Genomic DNA, 22946 nt, shown 5'->3' with positions numbered 1-22946 from the left:
CTCGGCCCCTCCCCTGCTCATGCTCTGTCTCTCAGTAATAAATAAATGTTAAAAAAAATTTTTTTTTAATAGGTAAACTTAAAAAAAATCTTCAAAAAAATAAAAAGCAAGGGGCACCTGGGTGGCTCAGGGCATGATCTCGCAGTTCATGAGTTCAAGCCCCACGTCAGGCTCTGTGCTGACAGCTCAGAGCCTGGAGCCTGCTTCGGATTCTGTGTCTCCCTCTCTTTCTGCCCCTCCCCTGTTCACACTCTGTCTCTCTCTCAAAAATAAACATTTAAAAAATTAAAAAAACAAAATGAATAAATTAAATACAAAACAGTTTGTTTTTATTTAGTACATTTTTTTTTTTAAGAGAGAGAGAGAGAGCAGGGGAGGGGGCAGAGGGAGTGAGAGAGAGGATCCCAATCCCAAGCAGGCTTCATGCTCAGCACAGAGCCCAACTTGGGACTCAGTCCCACAACCCCAGGATCATGACCTGAGCCCAAATCAAGGGTCAGATGCTCAACCAACTGAGACACCCAGGCACCAGAGTATATTTCTGACTTACAACCAAAGCTTTGAAACGAAGAAAGGTTTTATGAAATGGAAATAGACCCACATCAACTCTAGGGAGAATCTCAAGGATTGCTCCTTGGAAAAGTTTTAAAACAGGAAATTTCATTTCCATGATGACACTGTATTTCCTTGAATACCTAATTATTACCAGGAAGGAATGCATATCCATGCCATCCAAGGGCTCTCATTCTTTTGGAAATGTTTCACCATCTCTCCATCCCCCACCTACTCCCTCCCTACCTCTACTCCCAACACACAGACACATAGACAAACAGACAGACACACACACACACACTCATCAAATTGGGAGAATTTCCTGAAGCATACAGATAATGGCATTTATTTTGGCAAGAATTCTGCAATTTGTCAAAAGAAAGATATAGTATGGCATTTATGAGCAATTGTAATTATAGTATTTCTCAACAGATGCAGGAAGTAGATGTTTCTTCATAGTTGAAATATGGCTTCATGGTTTTCTGCATCTGGGTCTTGCAACTTTTCATCTAGAAACCAGACTAGATCAGTTATTTGTGGAAAGAGATGATACCTTATGAGTGTATTTTTTAAAAAGTCACCATTGCTAGGTTCTTCTTTTGAGACACCAAATAGACAAGGGAGTTACTAAAAATGCAGGGGAATTGAAAAGAGCAATTCCTACTAAGAACATAACTTGGCCTTAGGCATTGCCTCTCTGGCAAATTAACTGTGGCAAGAAAAGATACTGTCTTTTAAATGAAAAGTAATGAATGACATTCATCAGGTAGATACAAATGTCTCCGGAGATCCTATAACCCAGTGGAGTGCAGGTGAGATACATGCCCTCTGTATATACAGTGTGCAACTACCACCAGGACCACCTGAGTGCCCATTTCTTGCCTCAGCACCAGAGCACCAAAAGCAAAGACTCCAGGTACAAGCAAATAACACTGTTTTACCTATTAATTAGAATGGGGAACTCAAAGAAGGAAAAGGTACAAAAAAGGCGCTTTTGAATTTCCTGGTTGATCCCTATAGGGACACGAAAACACATGATGAAGTAAACAGGATGATTTCAGGGTTTTTTTGTTGTTGTTTATTTATTTATTTTGAAAGAGAGAGAGAGAGAACGGCTGGGGAGGGGCAGAAGGAGGGAGAGAGGGGGAGAGAGAATCTCAAGCAGGCTCCATGCCGTCGGCGTGGCGCCCAATGCGGGGCTCGATCGCATGACCCTGGGATCACGACCTGAGCCAAAATCAAGAGTCAGATGCTTAACCGACTGAACTACCCCAGGTGCCTCTGATTTCAGTTTTTATACAAAGATATCAACTACCTTCCTGGGACTTAATGAGCATATATAAATATTAAACATTTAGAAATTCAGAGCTGGTCCCTGGGGAACCTCACACCATCATCTTGGTATAAATCTTTAGTAATCGGTGGTATCTTTTGAACCATTCATGACAATCATGGGCCATCAGAAGGGGTCTGCAGTGGCTTTGGTGTGCTCAGTAATGTCAGAGAATAGGCTGGGATGAAGAAAAAAAGGAAGAGGGAGAAAAAAGGAATGAGAGAGGAGAGAAGAAGGATAAGAAAAATGGGCTGATGGATAGCAGTGGTGGAAAGTGACAAAGACTGAGAAGAACACCAGGAGCCACCAAAAACGTCTTCTTGTGCTCCTGGTGCTGGCAGCTTCCCTTTTGTCTACAGAGCACATGCCCTGGATCATTGTTGAGGCTGTCACATAGAGATAAGAACAGAAGCTACTTCAAAGCACAAAGGTGACATTGGCCGTATCCCCCTGTTTACATAGTATTGTCAGTTTATCAAAGGAAGAATTAAATGGGCATAATTTCTTAGAGTAGGACCAATAGGAATCCAGTGCTGTTGATGGTCTTGGGTCTGGAGGACATTGGCTATATATCAGCCCACACGACTGGTCATCATTTGACCTTCCTGTCTCTAATTTGGTCACATCAGTTGCTCTGGATCTGTCCATATGGCTTTGACAGAAGATTCACCTGTAGTGAGTAAGTGGTGTGGCCAAGGGCATCCATGATGTTATTCTGACACCCAGAGACAGAAGAAGAGGGTAGAATGGAAGATACAGGCTGTCGGGGGGGAATGGCAAAAATGGGGAGGCAGAAAAGGCCCTAATGAGAATGGGCAAAGCCCCAGTGGGTAGAGGGTGACTTTGAGTCGGAATAGAAGACTTGAAGGGAGAGAAACAGGAACAGTAAGACTCCATTCTTCAAGGCAGCCATTGTCCCAATCTGTCAAAGTCTGGGATGTTCAAATTCTGCTCTGAGTTTCTCTTTCCTATTTCAATTACCCATTTTGTGAATGGTGGATCGACGTATGATTCCTTAAAAGAAGTAATCTGCCGTGGAGTTAAAAAAAAAAAAATCCAGTCCTAGATAATGGTAATCACACAAATCACTTGACAGTAATCTGGGGTTTGTGTCTTCCATGAGGGCATCCGCCCAGGAGCTCATAGCACCTGCTACTTTCAGAATCTTCATGGAGAGCAGTCTGCCTCCAAAGCTGTTTTTGGTCAGCAAATCCAACGTTGAACTTAGCTGTGCACAATCTGTGTAAGTATGAGTAGGCTACTTAGGTGCTTTTCTCAACACTCTTTTCCTAATCCCAAACTCAGAGGGGTATATACAGAAAGGAAAGCAAAATGTATTTTATAAGAGAACACATTGAGGGGTAAGTGCTTGTTATCTTTCGATTGATTGGTGTTTGCTTTGCCACAGATCATTGGAGTTGGGATCCTGGTATATATGATTATCGCTCAGCTTCCTTCAGTTTTTTACTTTGTTTTTTGTTTGTTTGGGTTTAAGTAACCCCTATGCCCAACGTGGGGCTCAAATTTATAACCCCAAAATCAAGAGTTGCATGCTCTATCAACTGAGTCAGCCAGGCGCCCCATGGTTTTTACTTTTTCTCTTCCTTCCTTCCTTCCTTCCTTCCTTCCTTCCTTCCTTCCTTCCTTCCTTCCTTCCTTCCTTCCTTCCTTCCCTCCCTCCTTCCTTCCTTCCTTTCTTTAGAGAGCGCAAGCCTGCTAAAATCAAGTGTCAGATGCTCAACCGACTGAGCCACCCAGGCACCCCTTTTTGCTCTTTGAAACACGTTTAAGATTCAAATTCTTTTTCAGCAGTGGGAGCAGTGCTATCTACACTGTAGTTGCCTGTGAACATTTTGTGCAAGGAAGAAAAGCATTGGCTTAGCTTCCAAATGGTGCTCTGATCTTTTAAAAGCCTGATCCAAGGAACTTCGGGATTCTTACTCTCTCAAGTCTCAGGTTCCAGTGCCACCTGGGACTGTCTCTCTCCCAGCCTTTCCCCACCTCAGCTTCACACTGACTCGTGTGCACTCTCTGACCCCCACGAGGCTGGTTAATCCCTGGGGTGCTTTCATCCAGGATACTCTCTCAGGATTCAGCTCAGGTATCCCCTCCCCACGGGTGAGCTTGCTCACCCAAAACACACCGTTGCTTTCCCAACGCGAGGAATGTCTTGCCTTCCAGCACGTGGCAGTGTCCAGCCCAGGTGATCTGGACACATTGCGCTGAGAAACAAGACCACACTAATGACCATGAATTTGGGGCTGGGACTGTGACTGGTTACTACCATTCCCGTCTGATCATTGAGAACACAGTGCGTGTTCGCCGCTGCACACCGTAGTACCACCTACCTAGCTCCGAGGCGTTTTTACCGGTCATTTTGACGTCAGGACAATGCCATTCAAGTTTGTAAACACATTTTAGTCCCAACATTCTAATCAGAATATGCCAGCACTGGTAAATTCTCCCTAACAGGAGGGGAGACGGCAAGGTAGGAGCATGTAGATGGTGAAGCCAACCTGTTAGACCACCTTTCCCCCCTCGTCCCAGACCTGCCTCCACCATAAGGCTGCAGCAGGAGCTAGAGGGAGGGTCTGTTTTGCTAAGGAAATACATTTATTCTGCACACTGAAACTGGCAGGATTAGAACGGGTGCCTGATGAGGAAAAGACCAGACTTTGTACGGTTGGCAACAGCAAGGAGGGGGCAGAGGCAGGGAGCAGGGGTTACGCCCAGTGTGGAGGAGGTCCTTGGGCAAAGGAGAGGTGCTGACAACCTCACGAGGACCGCCTCGGGTCTGTCAAGCACGAGCACCCGGGGCTCCGACAGCCTCCATGGCACAACTGCGGGGGAGGGAGGGGGTCACGCCTGCCCTTTAGGCCTGGCTCCTCTGGGTGCACGGGCGGCTCTTGCACATCCACGACCCACGGCTACATTAGACTTCGCTCAACAAATATTCCTACTGTGCCCAGGGCCTGCTCCCCTGGGACGACCATTGGCCACTGCCGTGTTCCACCGACAAGGGTCAACCGCGGCCCACCGGCTCCATGCTGTGATGCCCAAGAACATTGTTCCCGGCCCTCATAATCCATTTTGCATATCCGTTTTTGGTTCCACGCTCCCTTGAGACACGGAGAGCAAAGCTGGAGGGTGTGGGTACAAGATCTGAGCGCACAGAGGGGCATACGTTCGTTAATGCCAACGCTTCTAGATGTGGGTTCAGGGGGTAGCATGTGTCCATGACGGTCAGCAAGTAGGCAAGAGAAAAGCTTAATAAGGAAAAGAGATCAAGCCTTTATGGTAGCAACCTTGACCTTTAGTTGTGCTAAGAGCACAATTGCTTGAATTAAACATAGGACGCTATTCAAGTCTTCGGAATTTCAGTATCCTGTCACACACTTGGGTGACATACATCAACTTTCTTTAAGCCCGCCTTTAGAATATTTTTAATCTGGTCTTAAAGTACACTGATGTGAGCCCTATGTTACATGGGTAATAACCTGATATCAGTGTGGGTTTTTTTTGTTTTTTTTTGTTTTTGTTTTTTTTAAAAATTAGGAACCTTTGTGCGCATAGTGTGCCCTGAGTAGGGAGAAGCGAGAGGCGGGTAGAGAACTTGTTTCCTCTGCTGGCAGAAAAGGGCCAAGAGACACAGGCCACAATCACAGGCAAAAAGAGAAACTTGTTATTAAATTTAATTTTCTTTAAATACATACCTTTCTCCCACCCTCACCTATTCTGGGGGGGGGGGGCGGGGAGGAGGAGAGAGGAAACCCCACCCCCTCCATTCAGGGGATTCCATGTATAAAGCCTGAGATGGTGAGGATGAAGTACAAAAATACTATTTACAAAGGGGAAGAAGGTATCTGTTGCCACCTTAACCTTCAGACACCCCCATCCCCAGGCCCCTTTTGCTCCTTTAGAAAAAGCCCCTGGGAATTCATTTGAGTGTAAAATAAGCCCTTCCTCTGGAGGGGTACTATAACCCCAAAACGGAATAGGACGCTCTGAGATCGGCTGAGGAAGACAGTGAATGGATAGCACCTCAGATCCTAGCAGAGGGAAGGCATCCGCCCCCCATTACCCTGTGGTCAGCAGGCCTACAGGCCAAGCCTTTATTTCCATAGGCCCCATGTAAACATTGACTTTCCTTTTTCCGTGTCCCTGTTCTTCCTGATTTCCTACAGAGCCTCCCTCGCTTGCACTGGAGGCACTTGGTTCCTTGATGGTTCCTTCCTCCCCTTCTCCCCTTCCTGTGGAAGGAGCGAAGAGGGGAGGCAGGTTACAGGTGGGGCAGGGCCCATCTCCTCCCTTCTTCTAGGTCAGGGCAGCCAGTCCTCCTAAGGGGTGAGCTCCAAGTTCTTGGCCAGATAGGGGTGGATTGCCTTCCCCAGCTTCCCCCACAGGGACAGGCAGGTAGACGTTCCGGTACCAGGATACAGCGTTCTTGATGGGTGACACCGCCAGTGCTGAGTAGCAGGTGCTGAGTAGCTGAAGAAGGCCTCAGGAGGCAGAAAGGTGGCGCGACTCAGGCCTCCCCCTGATGGTGGGAGCCCAGCCCTGCATTACTGCCCCTTCAGGTAAGCACGTCAGTCACCACCCACCAGTCTTGTTCACCTGTAGCTGTGCGGAGGGGCCAGGCACCCATGAGGCAAGTGGTCTTCTCCAGGCCTTGGTGTAGAGGCAGCATTCACACCAGCTCGTCCAATAGGATTCCAATGCTCTGAGTGGCCTCTGAGGGCCCAGCAATGGGCTTGTTACACATAGGGCAGACACAGCGTACTTCTAGCCACTTCACCAGACACCTATGGGCGGAAGAAGACCAGTTTTCCCCTAAGACACCCAACCCATTCCACGTGTCTCTCACTCAGCCCAGCTGCTTCTCCGAACAGCAACACCTCCATCCTTGCCCCGGTCCAACCCCTCCGGCTTGCCTGGTGTCCAGACAGGATGTCAGGCATCACTGGCAAGGGGCAGATGGGAGGGGGTAGGGATTACAGGTTCTTGAAGACGCTCCCTGCTTATTCCTTTCAAAAGGTATCCCCTGGACACACGTCCCCCACTGTGGATACTCACTTCCGGTGAAAGGCATGTTGGCATGGGAGCACACCTAGCTCGTCCTTCCCCTTGAAGTCTTCCAGACAGACTGCACAGGTCTGCTGTGGGAAGAAAGGGAAGGTGTGAGAGGAGATTGGGGAAGAACCGCATTCACCCATCGGCTCATCCCCATCCAAGAAGACAAAGCTCTAGCCCAGTTTCCTGATTAGCCACGGAAACTTGAGTCATAGGCTAGCCACTAACCACACCAGACTGTTCACAAGACCAAAGGAAGATGAAATTAAAGGTTTAGTTCCTCAGTTGCACTAGGTACATTTCAGCGGCTCGGTAACCACAATGTGGCCATGGTGGCTCCCATACTGGACAGGGCAGATATAGAACATTTCTATCATCACAGAAATTTCCATTGACCGTAAGTGTTCTAGAGAAGTATTTTTTAAACCTTTCTAGCCTAGTACATTTTGCAAGGAGGCATGCATCTATATCTAAAGGTAAAAATCGGGGCGCCTGGGTGGCGCAGTCGGTTAAACGTCCGACTTCAGCCAGGTCACGATCTCGTGGTCCGTGAGTTCGAGCCCCGCGTCGGGCTCTGGGCTGATGGCTCAGAGCCTGGAGCCTGTTTCCGATTCTGTGTCTCCCTCTCTCTCTGCCCCTCCCCCGTTCATGCTCTGTCTCTCTCTGTCCCAAAAATAAATAAACGTTGAAAAAAAAAAATTAAAAAAAAATAAATAAATAAAGGTAAAAATGGGGGTATAATGTTCAGTTCATATTCTTGGACTCTAGCTTTCTGTATTTCTGGACTAACTTCTTGATCACAGCTGAATTCTCCCTCTCAAGGAGGGCTCAGGGAACACTGAATTTGCTGAGATGTGATAGCACACATCAAAGAGGGATAAAATGAAGCATTCCTAGGCTGTCTCATGCCTCGCGATCCCCGTGGGTCCGCCCGGTGCCCAACCACCACAAACACCCTGTGCACAAGTGTCTGTGGTTATGGACAGAAGTCTTGAGAAAGTTAGATGATCTCATGGGCACAAGTAGGGAAGGAAGAGGCAACAGCCCACTCTTAAAGAGTCTGTGTTGATGGGACCCAAGGAGCGGCAGTATTGCTTGGGGGAGGGGACTGGAGAGCAAACAGGCGAGAATGGCAGGGCTAGATGCACTGGTCAGGTCCACAGTCTGCCAGGACAGAGTATATGTGTAAGGGTAAAAAGGGCCTTCTTTAGTGAAAAACCAAGATGGGAGACCTAGAAGCAGGGAAGGGTAGCTGGGATCTGGCGTGGAGAGGTAGACCCGTCCTCCCCTTAAACATGATGCACAGCAGCCTTTCCGGGGCCACGTGTCCTCGCTCATTCCAACCCTTCCGCGATCCCGTTATGTTTTCTGCCTGCGCCGGTTCCAGACATAATGAATTCCATACACGGATTACCTACTGGAATGAGTCACATTTATTTGGCCCAAGGAGATAAGTTCCTGAAAGGCCCTGGCTGAGAGCTGGAGAGGGTGCTGTCTGCCTTGCCAGCCAGGGCCCTCCTGCACCCTGGCCCAGGACACTTACCCCATATAACTGCAACTTCTTGGCATCACCTTTAAGCACCACCTGAAAAGGAGAGAGGAGGCATGGCGTCAGAAGAAGCCAAGCACAGGGGCCAGGTGCTATCATCCAGCCAAGGGAGTCCCCAGCCCCGCACAGGCGTGTCTTCCTGTTCCTCTGGTGAAGGGGGAGGGCTTGGCCACTGCCTGGGCCGGGCCAGGCCAGACTCGAGGACGGTACAAAGCACTGGCCAGGGGGAGCCAGCAGGGAGGCCGAGGGGATTCAGCTTGCTCGCTGCCTATCCTCTCTCTAGCAGGGCAGGTAGCAGAGAGGAAGTCTCACAGGAAGATGTAGCACTTGGGGCGCCTGGGTGGCTCAGTCGGTTAAGCGTCTTGACTTCATCTCAGGTCATAATCTCACAGTCCGTGGGTTCAAGCCCCGCGTCGGGCTCTATGCTGACAGCTGGGAGCCTGGAGCCTGCTTCAGATTGTGTCTCCCTCCCCCACTCACCCTCTGTCTCTGTCTCTCAAAAATAAACATTGAAAATTTTTTTTTTTTTTTTTAAGAGGATAGTTGTAGAGAGAGGGAGTGGGTCTTTTTTTTTTTTTTTTTTTGGGACAGAGAGAGACAGAGCATGAACAGGGGAGGGGCAGAGAGAGAGGGAGACACAGAATCGGAAACAGGCTCCAGGCTCTGAGCCATCAGCCCAGAGCCCGACGCGGGGCTCGAACTCACGGACCGCGAGATCGTGACCTGGCTGAAGTCGGACGCTTAACCGACTGTGCCACCCAGGCGCCCCGAAAAAAATGTTTTTAAAAGAAAGAAAGATGTAGCACTTTACCTCTTTATAGCCGTATCGCTCACTCTGTGCCTGGTTCCGGAGTTTGCTAGGGGAGAGAGAAAGGAGAGGTTACCATGCCTTTGTACAAATTAGAGCCATTCAGAGTGAGAGAGGCAGGCAGGCTGCGTGGGCCCTCTTCTGGGGGCGGAGAGGCTGCTCCTCAGAGGGGCGTCTTGTCCCGGAGAAGCCATGGAGTATGGTGTGGTTGGACCTGTGCAGGTCGCCCAGAGTTGATTAAGGACTCAGACTCTTACTCAGCCACAACAGCCTCAAAACTTACCGTCAGGTCCCACAGATCAGGGAATTCTGGCAGAGCACATTCTGGCAGAATTATTCATTCGTACTCCCTGCTGTTTCCCAGAAAGTCAGTCTCCTCAGGCCCCCCAAGTCGAGAGGTCAACACTCCGCTTCCTGAGTATACAGAAGTTAGATATTCTTACAAGGGATCTTGCCATTAAGCCAGGGTAGCAGTGTAAGTGAGTCTCTGTTGACTCTGGGGAATTTTCCACCCAGGGGAACACTAATATTCTGAACCAAAGCACACTCTCCCCTTCACAGCACCCAGGCAAACACCGAGGATGCCCTCTTTGTTTTCTTCTCTTCAGTTTCCAGCTGGTGGCCTGCACACAACCTAACTCTCAATAGCCAAAACCCAGTGTGTTGTTACTAACGGCAATAACGCAGTGGTTGTATCGAGGACTTGCTTGCCCCCATCCCTGTGTTACCATATTCACATACTTTGCGAGAAACCCTCCTTTTTACAGATGAGGAAAATGGAGTCCAAGGAAGTAAGTCGCCCAAACCTCCCGGCTAGTCGGCAGCAAGAGGCGGATTTGAATCAGTCTATCACAGCATAGGGCCTGAGCGCTTTAACAGTGTGGCCTGTTTTCGCCTATTAGGTGGGACACACCATCGTCCTGAGAAGGAGACCAGATCCCTTGGGAAACACCCGATCTTCATCAACAAGCCTACAGCGAACGGCTAGGATCACGATTACGCAGTATTGCTGCTGCTTTATTTGCAGGGAGAGAAACCGTCCAAATCAAGCAGGTGGCTCTGTGTCCTCCTATACTTGGGAGCCACATGGGGCTTTCTCTCCACTGAGCACTTCTGCCAGATCTGCGTTATTGGAAGGAAACATCAGAAACCCGTCAAGTTAGAATAGATGTGGCGGACGATGGCCTAAGGGCCACTTGTTCAATAGAGCCTATGAGCTAAGACTGATTTTTATTCTTAACTTTTTAAATGTTTATTTTTGAGAGAGAGAGAGAGAGAGAGCACATGTGTGCACGTGATAATAATTAAATATTACATATTATCTGTGGCGGCTTTTGCACAGTAGAGTGGGGGTAATTAAGAAAGAGACTGTGTGACTTCCAAAGCCCCAAATGTTTGTCCTTTTGCAGAACAAGAAGGCTGACAGGAGTCAGAGGAAGAGAATCTCAAATCAGGAGCCTCAACGAGAAGGTAAGAAGGTGCCTGCGCCACAGGCACTGTGGAGAAGCCGAATAGAACAGCGGAAGGTGCGGAATGAGGGGCAGAGCAGAGCCATGCCCCAAGCACAGTCGGGGGGCAGATCTGGATCTGGCTCCCAGCTATCTCCACTGTTCCTAGCACAAGTCAGGGCCCTGGGAGGCCGGGTGCCTGGAGACTCTTAAGAACTCCAGTCCAGGGGCACCTGGCTGGCTCAGTGGTGGAGCATGTGACTCTTGATCTCAGGATTGGGAGTTTGAGCCCCATGTTGGATGTAGAGAGGACTTAAAAAAAATCTTAAGGGGCCTCTGGGTGGCTCAGTCCGTTAAGCGTCTGACTCTTGGTTTCAGCTCAGGTCATGATCACGGTTTGGTTAGTTTGAACCCCTCACTGGGCTCTGTGCTGACAGTGTGGAGTCTGCTTGGGATTCTCTCTCTCTCCCTCTCTCTATCTGCCCCTCCCCTGCTCATGCTGTCTCTGTCTTCCTCAAAATAAATAAACTTAAAAAAAAAATAATAAAATCTTAAAAAAGAACTCCAGTCCAGGTTGACTCCTGCACCATAGGGCTAAGTCCCAGGGCAGCACATCCACTGGAGGGTCTCTGGTCATTGGAGGGTTGGGCCAAAGACCTAGCCAGGACTCCCACTGTTCTGTCCTGTACTCAGAGAACTCCTCAGTCCGGGAAAGCTTTTCAGATGCATGCATCTCTGTGCCCGCTTCCAAATAAGACGGGCGGGGCAGGGTGCATGCAAGGCTTCAACGAACAATTGTCACCTGGCTGACACCGAACGAAGCTGGGGAAGCAAAAAAGTGTTCTCACAGTCAAAGTGCTCACAGCCGCATTCTCAGGCAGTCACCGTCGCTGTCGAGGGGATGCCGAAGAGTAAATAAGGAAGTGGTGAGGGGCCTGCTTTTTAACCCCGAGAATGAGAGGATGCCACACATCCTTGGGGTCTCAACCACCTCACCTGCAACACGGCTCTACGCAGGTAGGGTGTGCCGTGCCTTTCTGCTCGCTGTGTCCTGGGATGCGCAGGGCGCCCCCTGCCCACCCTCACCCCCTGTGTCTGCCTGGCTCCATTTGATGGTCGCAGTCAAGGATCCTCCAGCAGCCTGGGTCTCAGAGCCCAGTACCACCAGAAGAGTGAAAGGCTGCAGACCCACCCCCTTCGCCCTGCATGCAGACTTTCCAGAACAGGAAGGTATACATTGTGATGAGACCCAAAAAGGTTGCAAGGGAAACAAAGCAGAAAAGCAAAGCCCCTGGGACATCCCAGCAGAGGAGGTAGTGCCGGCTACTTTGGACAGGTGGCCCTCTCAGCTGTTGGGTGAGCAAAGCTACTAAAAATACTCCGATTTCAATGAGACCATTTCTAGCCACTGCCAGCGGGCTCTCCCTCACTGCTTTTCCCTTTTGGAGCAAACAATGCCACCAGGTCCTGAAAATAATTGCTCCTTTCCTGCCTATTTGTACTTCACTGGCCCCTCCATCCTGTGTAGGGCAGAGGTCAGCTCCTGGGGAACAGGGAAGAACGGGTGAGGGGAGCAGGGGAGAGGAGGCTGGCATCGGCCAATGAGCTCACCAGGTGGAGAGTAGGGGTCATGGGCCTATTTTGGCTACGGAGGAAACTGAGAAGCGGGGAGAGGAAGTGGCTTCTGTGCCTGTGTGTCTTTCTATATATAGACACCCACAGGCTGCCACACAGCAGCGAGCCTCTGGAACCATGAAAGTCCGGGGTCAGCTGACTCTGGGCAGGCTGCAGGACAGAAGGTGGAGGTGACAAAAGGGGCAGATTACTGCGGAAGGGACAGGTGGCGCCAAGCGGCCCGCAGTCAGGAAAGCTTTTGGCATCATGTGGTTACGGCTCTGTTCTTCCACTCCAGCCAGACAAAAATAAATCAGCCCTATCTAGCTCCCCAGCCTGTCCTTCTGCAGGACTCCCATCTCCGGCCGTATGGGGGTGCTAAGGGATGCTGCAGCTGTTCCTTTTATTTCCATTCAAGGAATGGGAACCCGACAGGGAAGGTGAACATATGGAATCTGAAAGACTCTAGCTAATGACCACTGGGCTAGCCCACCCCTGGATCTTCCTCGATATAGGACCTTGGGCTAATTCTTAACTGCCAGAGCATGAATTTCCTCATTTACAACGTGGGCTAATATAGAAACTGGAGGGGTGTTTCACAAAATGCCAACCATAGTGTGGCACAAAGAAGGCACTTGGTAAAGAAGAACTAAAACCCAAGGTCGCACGTATTAGTGGCAGAGTTAGGAAATGAACCCTGGTCACCCACATCCTGGCCCAGAGTGATTTTCTAGATTTTTCTTCACTTGACTGCCTTTGCAGCTTGTGTGAGTGTGTGTGTGTGTGTGTGTGTGTGTGTGTGTGTACACCAGAGCTGCTTTTGCAGACCCCTCCCCCAGTATCATATATAAACCTTTGGTATTTGGTATGTCTCCATCTTTAGTCCCTGGGGAACTGCATGAATTGCTCGGTATGGGGAGATGGGGGTGGCTGGTGGTCAGGAAGGCAGAATGTTTGAGGAAGAAAACGTAGGCTTGGGGAAAGGGGAAGGGTGGGGAGATGCTAGAAAACTGCCCTCACTCCCACTTATGCAAATGTTAGGCTCGGTTGTACGAGAGGGAAAATACACCACGATCTTCTCTGCATCAACTTTTAAGTGGAAAACTCCAGTCCCAGGAACTTTTTTAAAGTTCTGAGAAAGAAGAGGCCTAAGTAGCTGACTGGGGGCACTGAGGGCCCTTCCCCTTTTTTAGAGGAAACTCTTGCTAGCCTTAGGAATAGAGACTGAGTGTCTGCCTCCCCCTTGCCCCTTCTCTGGGCAAAGCATTCAGACCCACCAAGACATCTCAGGAGGAAGCCAGAACTCCTCTGTCCCTCCTTTTAATTTGAACGATTTAAGACTCCAGCTGCTGGCTACCTAGGCATTTCGTAAGGTGTGGCGGGGGTAGGGGGTGGTTATCACAATGGCCCTAAAGACCATTAGCACGTTCAGGGATGCTCAACATTCCCCAGTGTGCAGGACAGTCCCATACAATGAGGAACTGGTGATCCCAACAGCATGCCCTTGCCAGAAACACTAATTTCCACTCTAAATGCCAGTCATGCCCTAAATTTTTGGTAGAAAACCAGCCACCAATTCCCATGTCTTTCGACGGGAGGTGAAGAAACACCTCCCTGGCTAGCCCCGCCATGCTCAAGTCCTCCCCTGGATCTCCACGCAGTAAGAATAAGGGGCGTTTTTAGGGTTTTTCTCACTGTCAAAAAAGAAGAGCTTACGAGGCAGACCAAGCAGCTCTCCAGACATCAGCTTGCTAATATTAGCATCTGGATGGCTGACGGCAGGATTTCCCAGGAGGGCAGAGGAACATGCCGTTGGTGTAACCGATGCCCACCTATCCCCGGCCACCCAGAGGTTACGCGTGGGGAGTGGAGACACGGTTAAGGGCTGACCAATGATATTACTTGGTCAGACAGTAATTCTAGGCCACCCTAGAATAACTGGCCAAGAGATGCGATGTAGCCCAACCAATGGTGACCTTATATGCTCTGGGACAACTCCAGAGGCTGCTGAAAATAGAAACACCAGGCCTCAGGGGCCCAAGGAAGGACAGGCTGAGCCCTGTCCTCAAAGCAGGGGCCCCAGTGGGAAGTTAGGGACTGCTGTGGGAATCTCACTTGGCCCACCCTACCCCCCGGCCTCCTCCTCCTGGACTCCCTGCCCCAGGTCACCCAGGGTGCCACCCACCTGATAAAATAGCAGCAGAAGATGAGACTGAGCATGAAGACGAAGATGCCTGTGCCAAAGATGACCATGTAGATGTTGAGGGGAAGGTCTTGGAAACTGATGGGTGGCATTGAGCAGGACTTGTTGGTGCTAACCAGTCCCAGGCCACAAAAACACCCTGAAAAGAAAGGGAGAGGGAAAGCATTATAGTTGGAAATTGACCACTGGGGCTGATGGTACTCAGGTCAGGCAGGACGGAGAGAGAAGTGGCAGGCTCCGGGGTCCTAAACCTCTCTGCTGCCGACACTTAAGTTTATAACCCAGCTCTGATACTGACTAGCTACATTATCTTGGGTCACTCAGCGATCCATGAAATGGGATACTACACACAGTACTTAAAACTGCATCCCCATCCAGGGGATCAAGGATTCAGCAAATGGGAAACTCGACTCCATCGCGTAGAAGCTCATTTAGTGCAGTAGCAGAATGAAGAGCCGTAGGTGAGAAAATGGGTACTTGGGTTCCAACACTGCCTCTCCCTAGAGAGGTGACCTTTAAGAACTTACTTACCTAAGCTTCACTTTGTCATTTAAAAACAAGCAAAATGCAGAGAGGACCCAAACTGGTGTGAGACATGTACTTTGTAAATTGCCAAGGTGCAGTTGCAAAGGTCATCTGTCATTATTAAGCCACCTGTTCCAGGAGACAGGCTGCACCAGGACCAGAATAGAAACTGTTCACCCTGAGGCTGAGCCAGTGTTCCAGAAAGAGATGGGGGGGGGGGGTGGCGTGCAGCTTACTTTGGGCACCCTTCCCTTTCCTACTCAAAGCAGTGCCATAGTAGTACTGGCAACCCCTGGAGCTTGTTAGAAATGCAAAATCTCCGGCCCACCCTGGACAGAATGAATCAGAATCTACATTTTAACAAGGTCCTCATCAGATTCCTATACCTGCAGCGGGGGAAGCACTGACCAGCCACCAGATGCTTCCCCTTCTCACGTGACTCAGAGGGTAAATCCTGATTGGCTGACCAAGCATCCTCAGAGGGTAAATCCTGATTGGCTTATCAATCATCGTTGTCACCTGCCTCTTGCCAGAGTTTGGTGTTGAGGTAAGTATGTGACAGGGTTCTGGCCAAGGAAACAAAGACAAGTTCTGCCGGAGCAGGAAAGATTGGAATGGTGGCAGCCAAGTTAGAGCTGGAAAGAAAGCAGTTCAATATAAAGCCAATGGCTGAGGGTGGCGGAAGGGAGAGGGAAAGAAATGACTTATGTCCGTGAAATTGCTGGATTAACCAGTCCTGGGGCCACTCTCTATTTTGGGAGTACTCGTTCTGAGAGTAAGTAAATGTTCTGTACTGTTCAACAGTAAGAAAAAAATATAGGATAGAAACAATAAGCTGGTGGAGCGTTTAGTCCTACAACCAGGACAAAATATCATCGTGATCCAAAAGGCAAGAACAAAATTCTTAGATTTCAGAAAGTGAGGAGACGAGAAAACTAGAATCTTGCAATACCCCAAGCACATTCTCACACTACCAATTTAATCTTTGTAATGCCACTGAGAAATTTACTTACCCCTTCTACAGGAAAAAAAAAAAAAAGACTCAATCATTAAATAAATTGTCTAACGTCAAACAGCTAAGAAGGCTTGTTTCCAAAGACCTCTGTACCCAAGTCTTCAACATGGGTTTTAAGTACCTGCCTGACAGCTTGGTTAGAAGCCAGGACCCATTAATATACTTGGGAATTCTAGATTAAAATTACCAGTGCTACAATTCAGCAGAAGACTGGCTAAAAGGACCGGAAGTCGATTTTGACATCCTACATCTCATGCCTCAGTCATCCCCTAGATCAATCTAGTGACCATATAATGAGCCTCCCTTCAAACCTCTTTCAGATGTCGGGACCAGTTCTATTCCAAGTCCCCACCCCAGACCCTTCCTCTACTTTAGCCCATGTGTGTGACATATTCTCCCACTCAGTTTCCATTATGTATTTCCCAGGCTCATGACTGGTTTTAAGTCCTGCTAAACATGCACGCACTGGGTCGCCTCAACCTCCACTGCTCATAGTTTTCCAGCATCCCCCAACATAGACCAATCTCCTATTTCTTGTCCAACCTGTCCTCACCTGCCTCCATACCTTTGTTCATGCAACTTTCCCTGCCTGAAACTCCCCCTCCCTTCTGGACGCCCACCAAGCCTGGTCCTCATGATATTCCAGTGACCCCTCTCTTCCCTGAATTCTACAGTACTCACAGCCTCTACCACACATTCTGGCTCTTGAATACTTAGTATTGTGTTATGTTGCCCAAATATTCCAAGCATCAACTTAATTTAACTCGAACATCGATTATATGACAAGTACCATGAGAGACACGTAAGATTAAAAAAAAAAATTAAAAAAGGAATCACGGGGTGATTTTACAGTGTAGGGATGAAGAGAACACAAAGGCTTCTGCCATACAAAGGGAGGCACGGCAATAGAGATGCCAACTAGAATACTGGAATCAGAAATGAAAAAGTCCTAATAAGCTCGAATACTCCCAAGTCTCAGGACAGCAACTTGGACTTTTGTAGCTCCTCCAGTGCCTAGCCTGGTGTTTGGCTTGCTTTCACTTAATTAGTTAGCAGATAAGTAACTCCTGATTCTTCAAGACAACCTGGTACCCTTGGCAAAAGCTCCCATCCCAAAGTAAGGAGAGTGATATTTGGGAAAGTTGCCCAGAAACTGCCCTCAGCTAATGAATGGCCAGCCAACCAACAAGTATTAACCGAGGGCTGATTTATGCACTGACCTAGACATTGTGGGAAAACAAAAAGGAGAAGTAGTTCTTGTCCTGAAAGACTTTGTTGAAAAGATTAAATAATTAGCTCCTACCCTTATTATTCTCAACAAGAAGCCCTTGCTTCTGGGCTCCCTACCTCACTAACAACTGATGCACTAAGAAGGTCTAACCTCCCATCTGTCTTGGCTCTCCATGCACCTTTTAGGAGATGAATCCTGGTTACCTTTAGGGTCCCAGAGAACCCCATTTGGTTTCCTGTCCTGGGAAATTGTAGAGCACTGGCTATTATAGAGGATATGTATCTGCACTCTGGTCTCAAGTGGTCCTCTGATCAGTTTACCTTGACCACCTTACCTCTCCTAACAGACTTTCCCTGGGCTTCCAGGATGGAGTCAGTGAGCTTGGAACTTTATGTGAGAAAGAGTTGTAGGTGAGACACACTTGTAAGGGCAGAATACCAACCCCAGAAAAGAGAGCCTCCAGATATTTTTCCACAAAGGGGCTGGGGGAAGGGATTGCTTCCTCACTGGAGTCAAAACAGAGGATCTATCAGCCACTCTAAGAAGTGAAAAGAAAAAGAGCAAGTCTTCTGCTGGTCTAAAAACCCGATATGAAAATAGGAGCGCCAGAATAAAGTCCCAGCCACCTTGGTTCTTGCGAAGTCTCTGTTCCATTGTCTCAGCTGACCTATGAAAGCCCTGACATCAGAATGTCTCATCTCGGTGGTGTGCAGGCTGGGAGTTGGAATGACGTCAAGAGAAGGCTGGCCAAGGAAGATCGGTGGGTCTGGGAAATGCTTCCCCCTCCCAGCCGCCGGGAATCTTTCCCAGATGCTGGGATGCACCGTCCTTCCCCACCCCCCTGTCCCTCAATGCCCGCCTATCACACACAGCTTGGTTCATTTTCAGGAAATTAGATCCTACCAGCAAGAGGAAGAGGGGGTTGGGGGACGCTCATACACATGCTGTCCAAACCCTGCCTTAAAACAAAAGCCGCTTGAAATAATTAATCCAAGATCTGGCTGGGGTCTGCCCTCAAGAATGGATTTTTCTTTTTTCTTTTTGTAACTACCCAGCCTACCATACTCAGAGATAAGGCCCCCGGCCCCCACACACCTCCTCCAGAAACTCCAAGCCTTGGGACTTCGCAGTCAAAACACCAAAACCATTGGAACGTTAGTATCTAACATCAATACCTTTTAACTGAGTCGCTCAGAAAGACCCTCCTTTAAGATAGCTTGGGTGAGGAGTCAGAACCAACCTGTATCACCTGAAATACCAAAAAAAAAAAAAAAAAAAAAAAAGAAGAAGAAGAAAAAAAAGCCTCAGGTGAGATGAATTTAGCATCATTCCAGGGCGGGTGGGTAGGGAATGGGGTGGAGGGGTGACTTAGGTAAGGGGGTGCGGCCACCACCACAGCTCAGAAGCTATTACCACAGTGTGGCCTTGGGGCCAGAGAGCACGACTCCTGCTGGCCTAACTCTGCACCCAAAGGTACCCGGGCGCTGAGACATCTGCAAGGCTTTATCAATCCAATAAAAGGCACGCTCTTTAATCCGGCATCTTCCTCAAGCACAAAGCCCCCTAGCAGCCAGTGAGAAGCCAACAAAGGCACAGAGGAAGCCGCCTCCGCGCCCCGTCCCGCACGCTGCATTGTATACATATTTAAAATAGCCTGCAAAGTTCCAGGCCGGGAACTTGAGCTCCCTCTAGGAGATCCCAGCCCGAGCGCGGATTTAATTCTCCTCCAACAACCACAACAAAGACCAGAGTTTGAGCGCACAAAGGCAAGGGAAGGGGGTAGAAGAGCGAAGGCGCCACACAAAGGCCGCGAACCCCTCGGCTCCCACGCCCCCCGCACGTTCAGCGACGTTCCGGCCCTGGAATTAAACCTGATTTTTTTGTTTCAAATTCCGCGCTGTGCAGAGCCTCGTTGGGCGCCAGGACGCCTGCTCGCCCGTCCCATTTCATGACAAACTTAGCTGAAGAGGAAGAACGAGCCCTCCGTCTGATCTTAAGCCTTGCGCCCCTCCGCGTCTGCGGCCGGCCGGGCGTCCGCTCGCCCTCCCGCCCCGGCAACTCACCGTTACACCACTGGAATGGGTGCATCAATGAATTCTCAGCTGGCTTCCTCCGGCGAACGAACGCAGGCGGCCGGCGGGTAGGGCAGACCGGGTGGGCGCACCGGCTTTCGGGTCCGCAGGAGGGGCCGGTGCTGTCCGCAGCAGCCGCCTTTCTTCACAAGTCGAACACCCTCTGGGGTGGTGGTGGGGGGGGGGGTTCGGCTTGAACGGTTTCGGAGCAACAAAGAGGGAAAAGGGGAAAACAAACAAACAGAAAGTCCCCAAGATCAACGCACCGCCGAGGAAATGCAGGAAGGGCCCCCGAGCTGGGGGAGATGCAGGACGCTACAGAACAGGGTGTGGGGCCCGGTTCGCAGAGGAGGGAAAAGCTTCACCGGGAGCCTCGGCTCAGGATCCTTGGCGCGAAGGTGAGCCGCCAGGACTCCGAAACTGACACGGGCTGCGCACACCCCCCTCCCTTTTACTCCCCCCACCCCGCAAACTCCGCCCCCCGCCCGTCACCCGCCCTCGGGCCAATGAGAGTCTTCCTGTTGGCCCCGGGTATTATTTGCAGGCCCGCCCCCCTCCAAGGGGAGAGCATCTTTGCACAGTGCGCGCCTCCCCTTTCGCCTTCCCGGTCCTCGGGAAACTTAACTCTAAAGACAAGCAAGCTGAGCGGTGCGAAGCTTGGCGCAGGCGGGGGCCAGCCTCCTCCGCCGGGACCTGGAGGAAACCGAAGGATTAGTACCACATTGTTTTCCGCCTCCAGAGCTGTTACTGTTTAGTATTTCTATAGCTCTTTGAGAAGCCAGTTCTAGGGAGGGGTTACATTTCTGCTCCGAGGTCCAGGACTCGGTCCTGGGTGGTGGCTAGCAGCACGTTCCTTCGCTCACTGCTAAAGGGGGAACTGAAGCAAGAGGGTAAAGCAGATGAATTGCAAAAATGAGATCTGGAAAGAGGTCAGGTTGTCCTCTCATGTTTGGTCAGCCCATCATTTTACAAACAAGGAGCCAAAGAGTAAGCTTAAGGTAGATCTGTCAAGGCCTCCATGCTCCAGAGTAGCAGAATCAAATCCAGAAATCCACGTGGGCAATAACTTAAGGGCGGTATCTTCAGCATCTAGAACCACCTACGTGTTGAATAGCACTTGGAAGAGAGACTGTTTTAATTCCCCGTCCAAAATAATTTCTTTTTATCTGACATTGCATCGCTTGTTTTTTTCTGTCTGTCATTCTTTCATTTATACAGAATGTGTTCACCGTGAACCTACTTCGTGCCCAGCGCTGTTTACACCGGAGACCCATCTAGGTCCCTGGCGACGGAAGGATTCTACTCTTCCTGAGATTCTTAGTGCCTGAGGAGACAGACAGTAAACACGCAAGCAAACAAATAAGAATGACTCAATCTCATCTTCCAATTAAGCTTAATCTGTTAATTGAAGGTGATAAACACTTTCCCTAACGCTTGGGAATTTGTGACACTCAAATAAGATTATGCATATGAGTGCTTTGTCATTTAAAAGCATGATGGTTAAGGTATTAAATAACTTGGCTGAGATCACACAGCAGTATGCAACAAACAGTTTAGCACTTAATTACGTAATTGTCTTATAACAATTGTTTTTCTTTAAGAGCTGGTCTGGGGGATTGGAATCATGTACGGATCCAACTCAATTCATCTCTTAATTGGGCAATTGCAAAAGCTTCCTAACTGACCTCTTTGACTCCAGTCTCTGCCCCAGACTTTAGAGCCCACAGGAATCACTTATGTTAGAGATGTTACATACACAGACTCCCAGGCCTGGAGCCCAGAGATTCTGATTCAGTAGTTAAAGGGTGGGCTCCAGAATGCTTTGTCTCCACCTTCCCCCACCCCTCCTCAGCCAAATTCTCAAGCAATTATGCTGAAAGAAATAATGCTCTGATCTCACTCTCAAATCTGTCCTCTCTGCTGGGCCCAGAGTTATCTTCCTAAAATGTAAATCTGCTCCTTTACTTCTCTTGCTTGATAACCTTTATTGGTTCCCGTTACTTGCTGGGTAAAGTCAAATTGTAGAGTATGGCATTCAGATGGTTTCAGTCCGGCCTTTGCCTGTCTTCCTAATGCCAAATACTCTCTTGCTCACATGCTATTCATCAGCCACAAAGCTATTGCTGTTGTCCCCTAAACATAGGACATTCTTTCTTGACTGTGATTTCGTACACGGCATCACTTATGTTTGAATGCCCTTTTTCTTTCTGTGCCTGACATTTTGTAAGATTCAGCTGAAAATACATCTCTTCGGTGGCTCACCACTGTCATTGTCCCTCTCTGCATTTCTTTCACCTCATGTAAAATGTGGTCTATTGTGGGATTATCGGGATAATTCCAGTGATTTCCTAAATTTGAGCCCTTCACGGGAGCCCTCCTTGAAAGAGATTTTTCAAGGGCAGGAACCACTTTTGTAGGACCAGTGTCTGGTTCACTAAGTACTTTTGGAATAGATGTATGTGCGAGCATGTGTATCAATTACCATACAATTTAAGCTATGTTCCAGACAGTGTTGATGATTTAAAAGTGTGTATAATTATTATGCAAGAATTCTTTCTATACATTGGCTCAAGGGGAAGGTGTCGATAGGTGAGCCTGATTGCATTAAGTTCCCGCTATGTGTTGGTCCCTGTAGGGCACAGATTTTCCAACTTTGACGGAAAAATTGACAAGAAGTGAGGAATGACTCCTCTCCCCACCCTTCTTAAAGAGCCCCAAAGTGGGAAGACACCTTGAACGTAGGAACAGCACAAGTTCTCATGGGGAAAGACCTGGTCTATCAGAACAGTGACCATCTGAGGTCACACCTATAAGGGCCATGATGACAGTCATCAGAATGTTCTATAACAACTTATGTTTTAAGCCTGATATTTTAAGCATTCAGTAAGATCTCCCGAGGCACTAAAGGACTCTAATTTGGGAAGCCCAATGCATCCCTTCCCAGTTTCCTCTCACCCTCACCCCTCCTGGGGATGGCCAGGAGGGCTGTGCCTCGGATGATGGCTTAGATTGAGAGATGCAGGTTGAAAGGCTTTCGTCTTACACATCCTTGAAAAGATTAGTTCAGTCTCCCAGCATTTTCTAGACTGAAGGTCTTACCAGAGACAAGCTGATTTCCCATATCATGTGAATACAATTTAGGTAACTTACCCCCACTTCCCCATCCAGAGCATTCAGACCCCTAGCCTCTTGTGAGTCAGGAAGATATATCTGGTTACTTTATGGAGGAAGACACTGAAACAATAAAGAAGATGATGGATTATATATTCAAAGTTACTTGAGAAAGCTGAAGTAGAATTATGTTTCTAAATCTCCCGTGGAAAGAGGGAAAGGTAATACTAAGCCTCCAGGAAAACGTTTAAGGAGCTGGAGATTCTCTTCATCCCTACCTCCCTACCCCAGCATCCTCTTAGACACCCCATGTGCCCCTATTTTAAGGCCTTGCAAGCATTAGAGAACCACTTCGGGGAGAGACAGCTCATTCTGTGGAGGAGCATGGGGCCAGAAAACTTGACCGTCCCATTTC

The 22946-nt window shown here is 48.9% G+C and overlaps 1 protein-coding gene across 5 annotated transcripts; it reads right to left on the bottom strand.

The window, feature by feature from the left end:
- Positions 1 to 5544: 5544 nt before the first annotated feature.
- On the bottom strand, positions 5545 to 19518 carry RNF122 (ring finger protein 122). 5 transcript variants are annotated; one of them, XM_045461062.1, is made up of 7 exons: positions 19412 to 19501; positions 18589 to 18597; positions 14560 to 14716; positions 9316 to 9361; positions 8499 to 8540; positions 6959 to 7041; positions 5545 to 6687 (listed from the first exon to the last, which is right to left on the bottom strand). In XM_045461062.1, exons 1-7 carry the CDS (start codon positions 19434 to 19436, stop codon positions 6573 to 6575), a joined length of 477 nt encoding a protein of 158 aa, XP_045317018.1. In that variant the 5' UTR covers positions 19437 to 19501; the 3' UTR covers positions 5545 to 6572. The 5 variants fall into 5 exon arrangements, with proteins under 5 accessions (XP_045317018.1, XP_045317008.1, XP_045317025.1 ...); XM_045461052.1 differs by lacking the exon at positions 19412 to 19501 and adding an exon at positions 19220 to 19313; XM_045461069.1 differs by lacking the exon at positions 18589 to 18597 and having other exon boundaries at positions 19412 to 19518.
- Between the last annotated feature and the right edge of the window lie 3428 nt (positions 19519 to 22946).

Source organism: Leopardus geoffroyi, chromosome B1 (genome assembly GCF_018350155.1).
Source record: "Leopardus geoffroyi isolate Oge1 chromosome B1, O.geoffroyi_Oge1_pat1.0, whole genome shotgun sequence".
NCBI classification, from domain to species: domain Eukaryota; kingdom Metazoa; phylum Chordata; class Mammalia; order Carnivora; family Felidae; genus Leopardus; species Leopardus geoffroyi.
This window is presented reverse-complemented; position numbering and strand designations above follow the sequence as displayed.

Coding starts and splice junctions, on each gene's coding strand:
- RNF122 (XM_045461042.1), bottom strand. CDS start 15,612: ATGATTGATAAGCCAATCAGGATTTACCCTCTGAGGATGCTTGGTCAG. Junction 8,541..9,315: donor AGCGATACGGCTATAAAGAG/GTAAAGTGCTAC, acceptor TCTCCTTTTCAG/GTGGTGCTTAAAGGTGATGC. Junction 6,688..6,958: donor CAACATGCCTTTCACCGGAA/GTGAGTATCCAC, acceptor TTCCGCCCATAG/GTGTCTGGTGAAGTGGCTAG.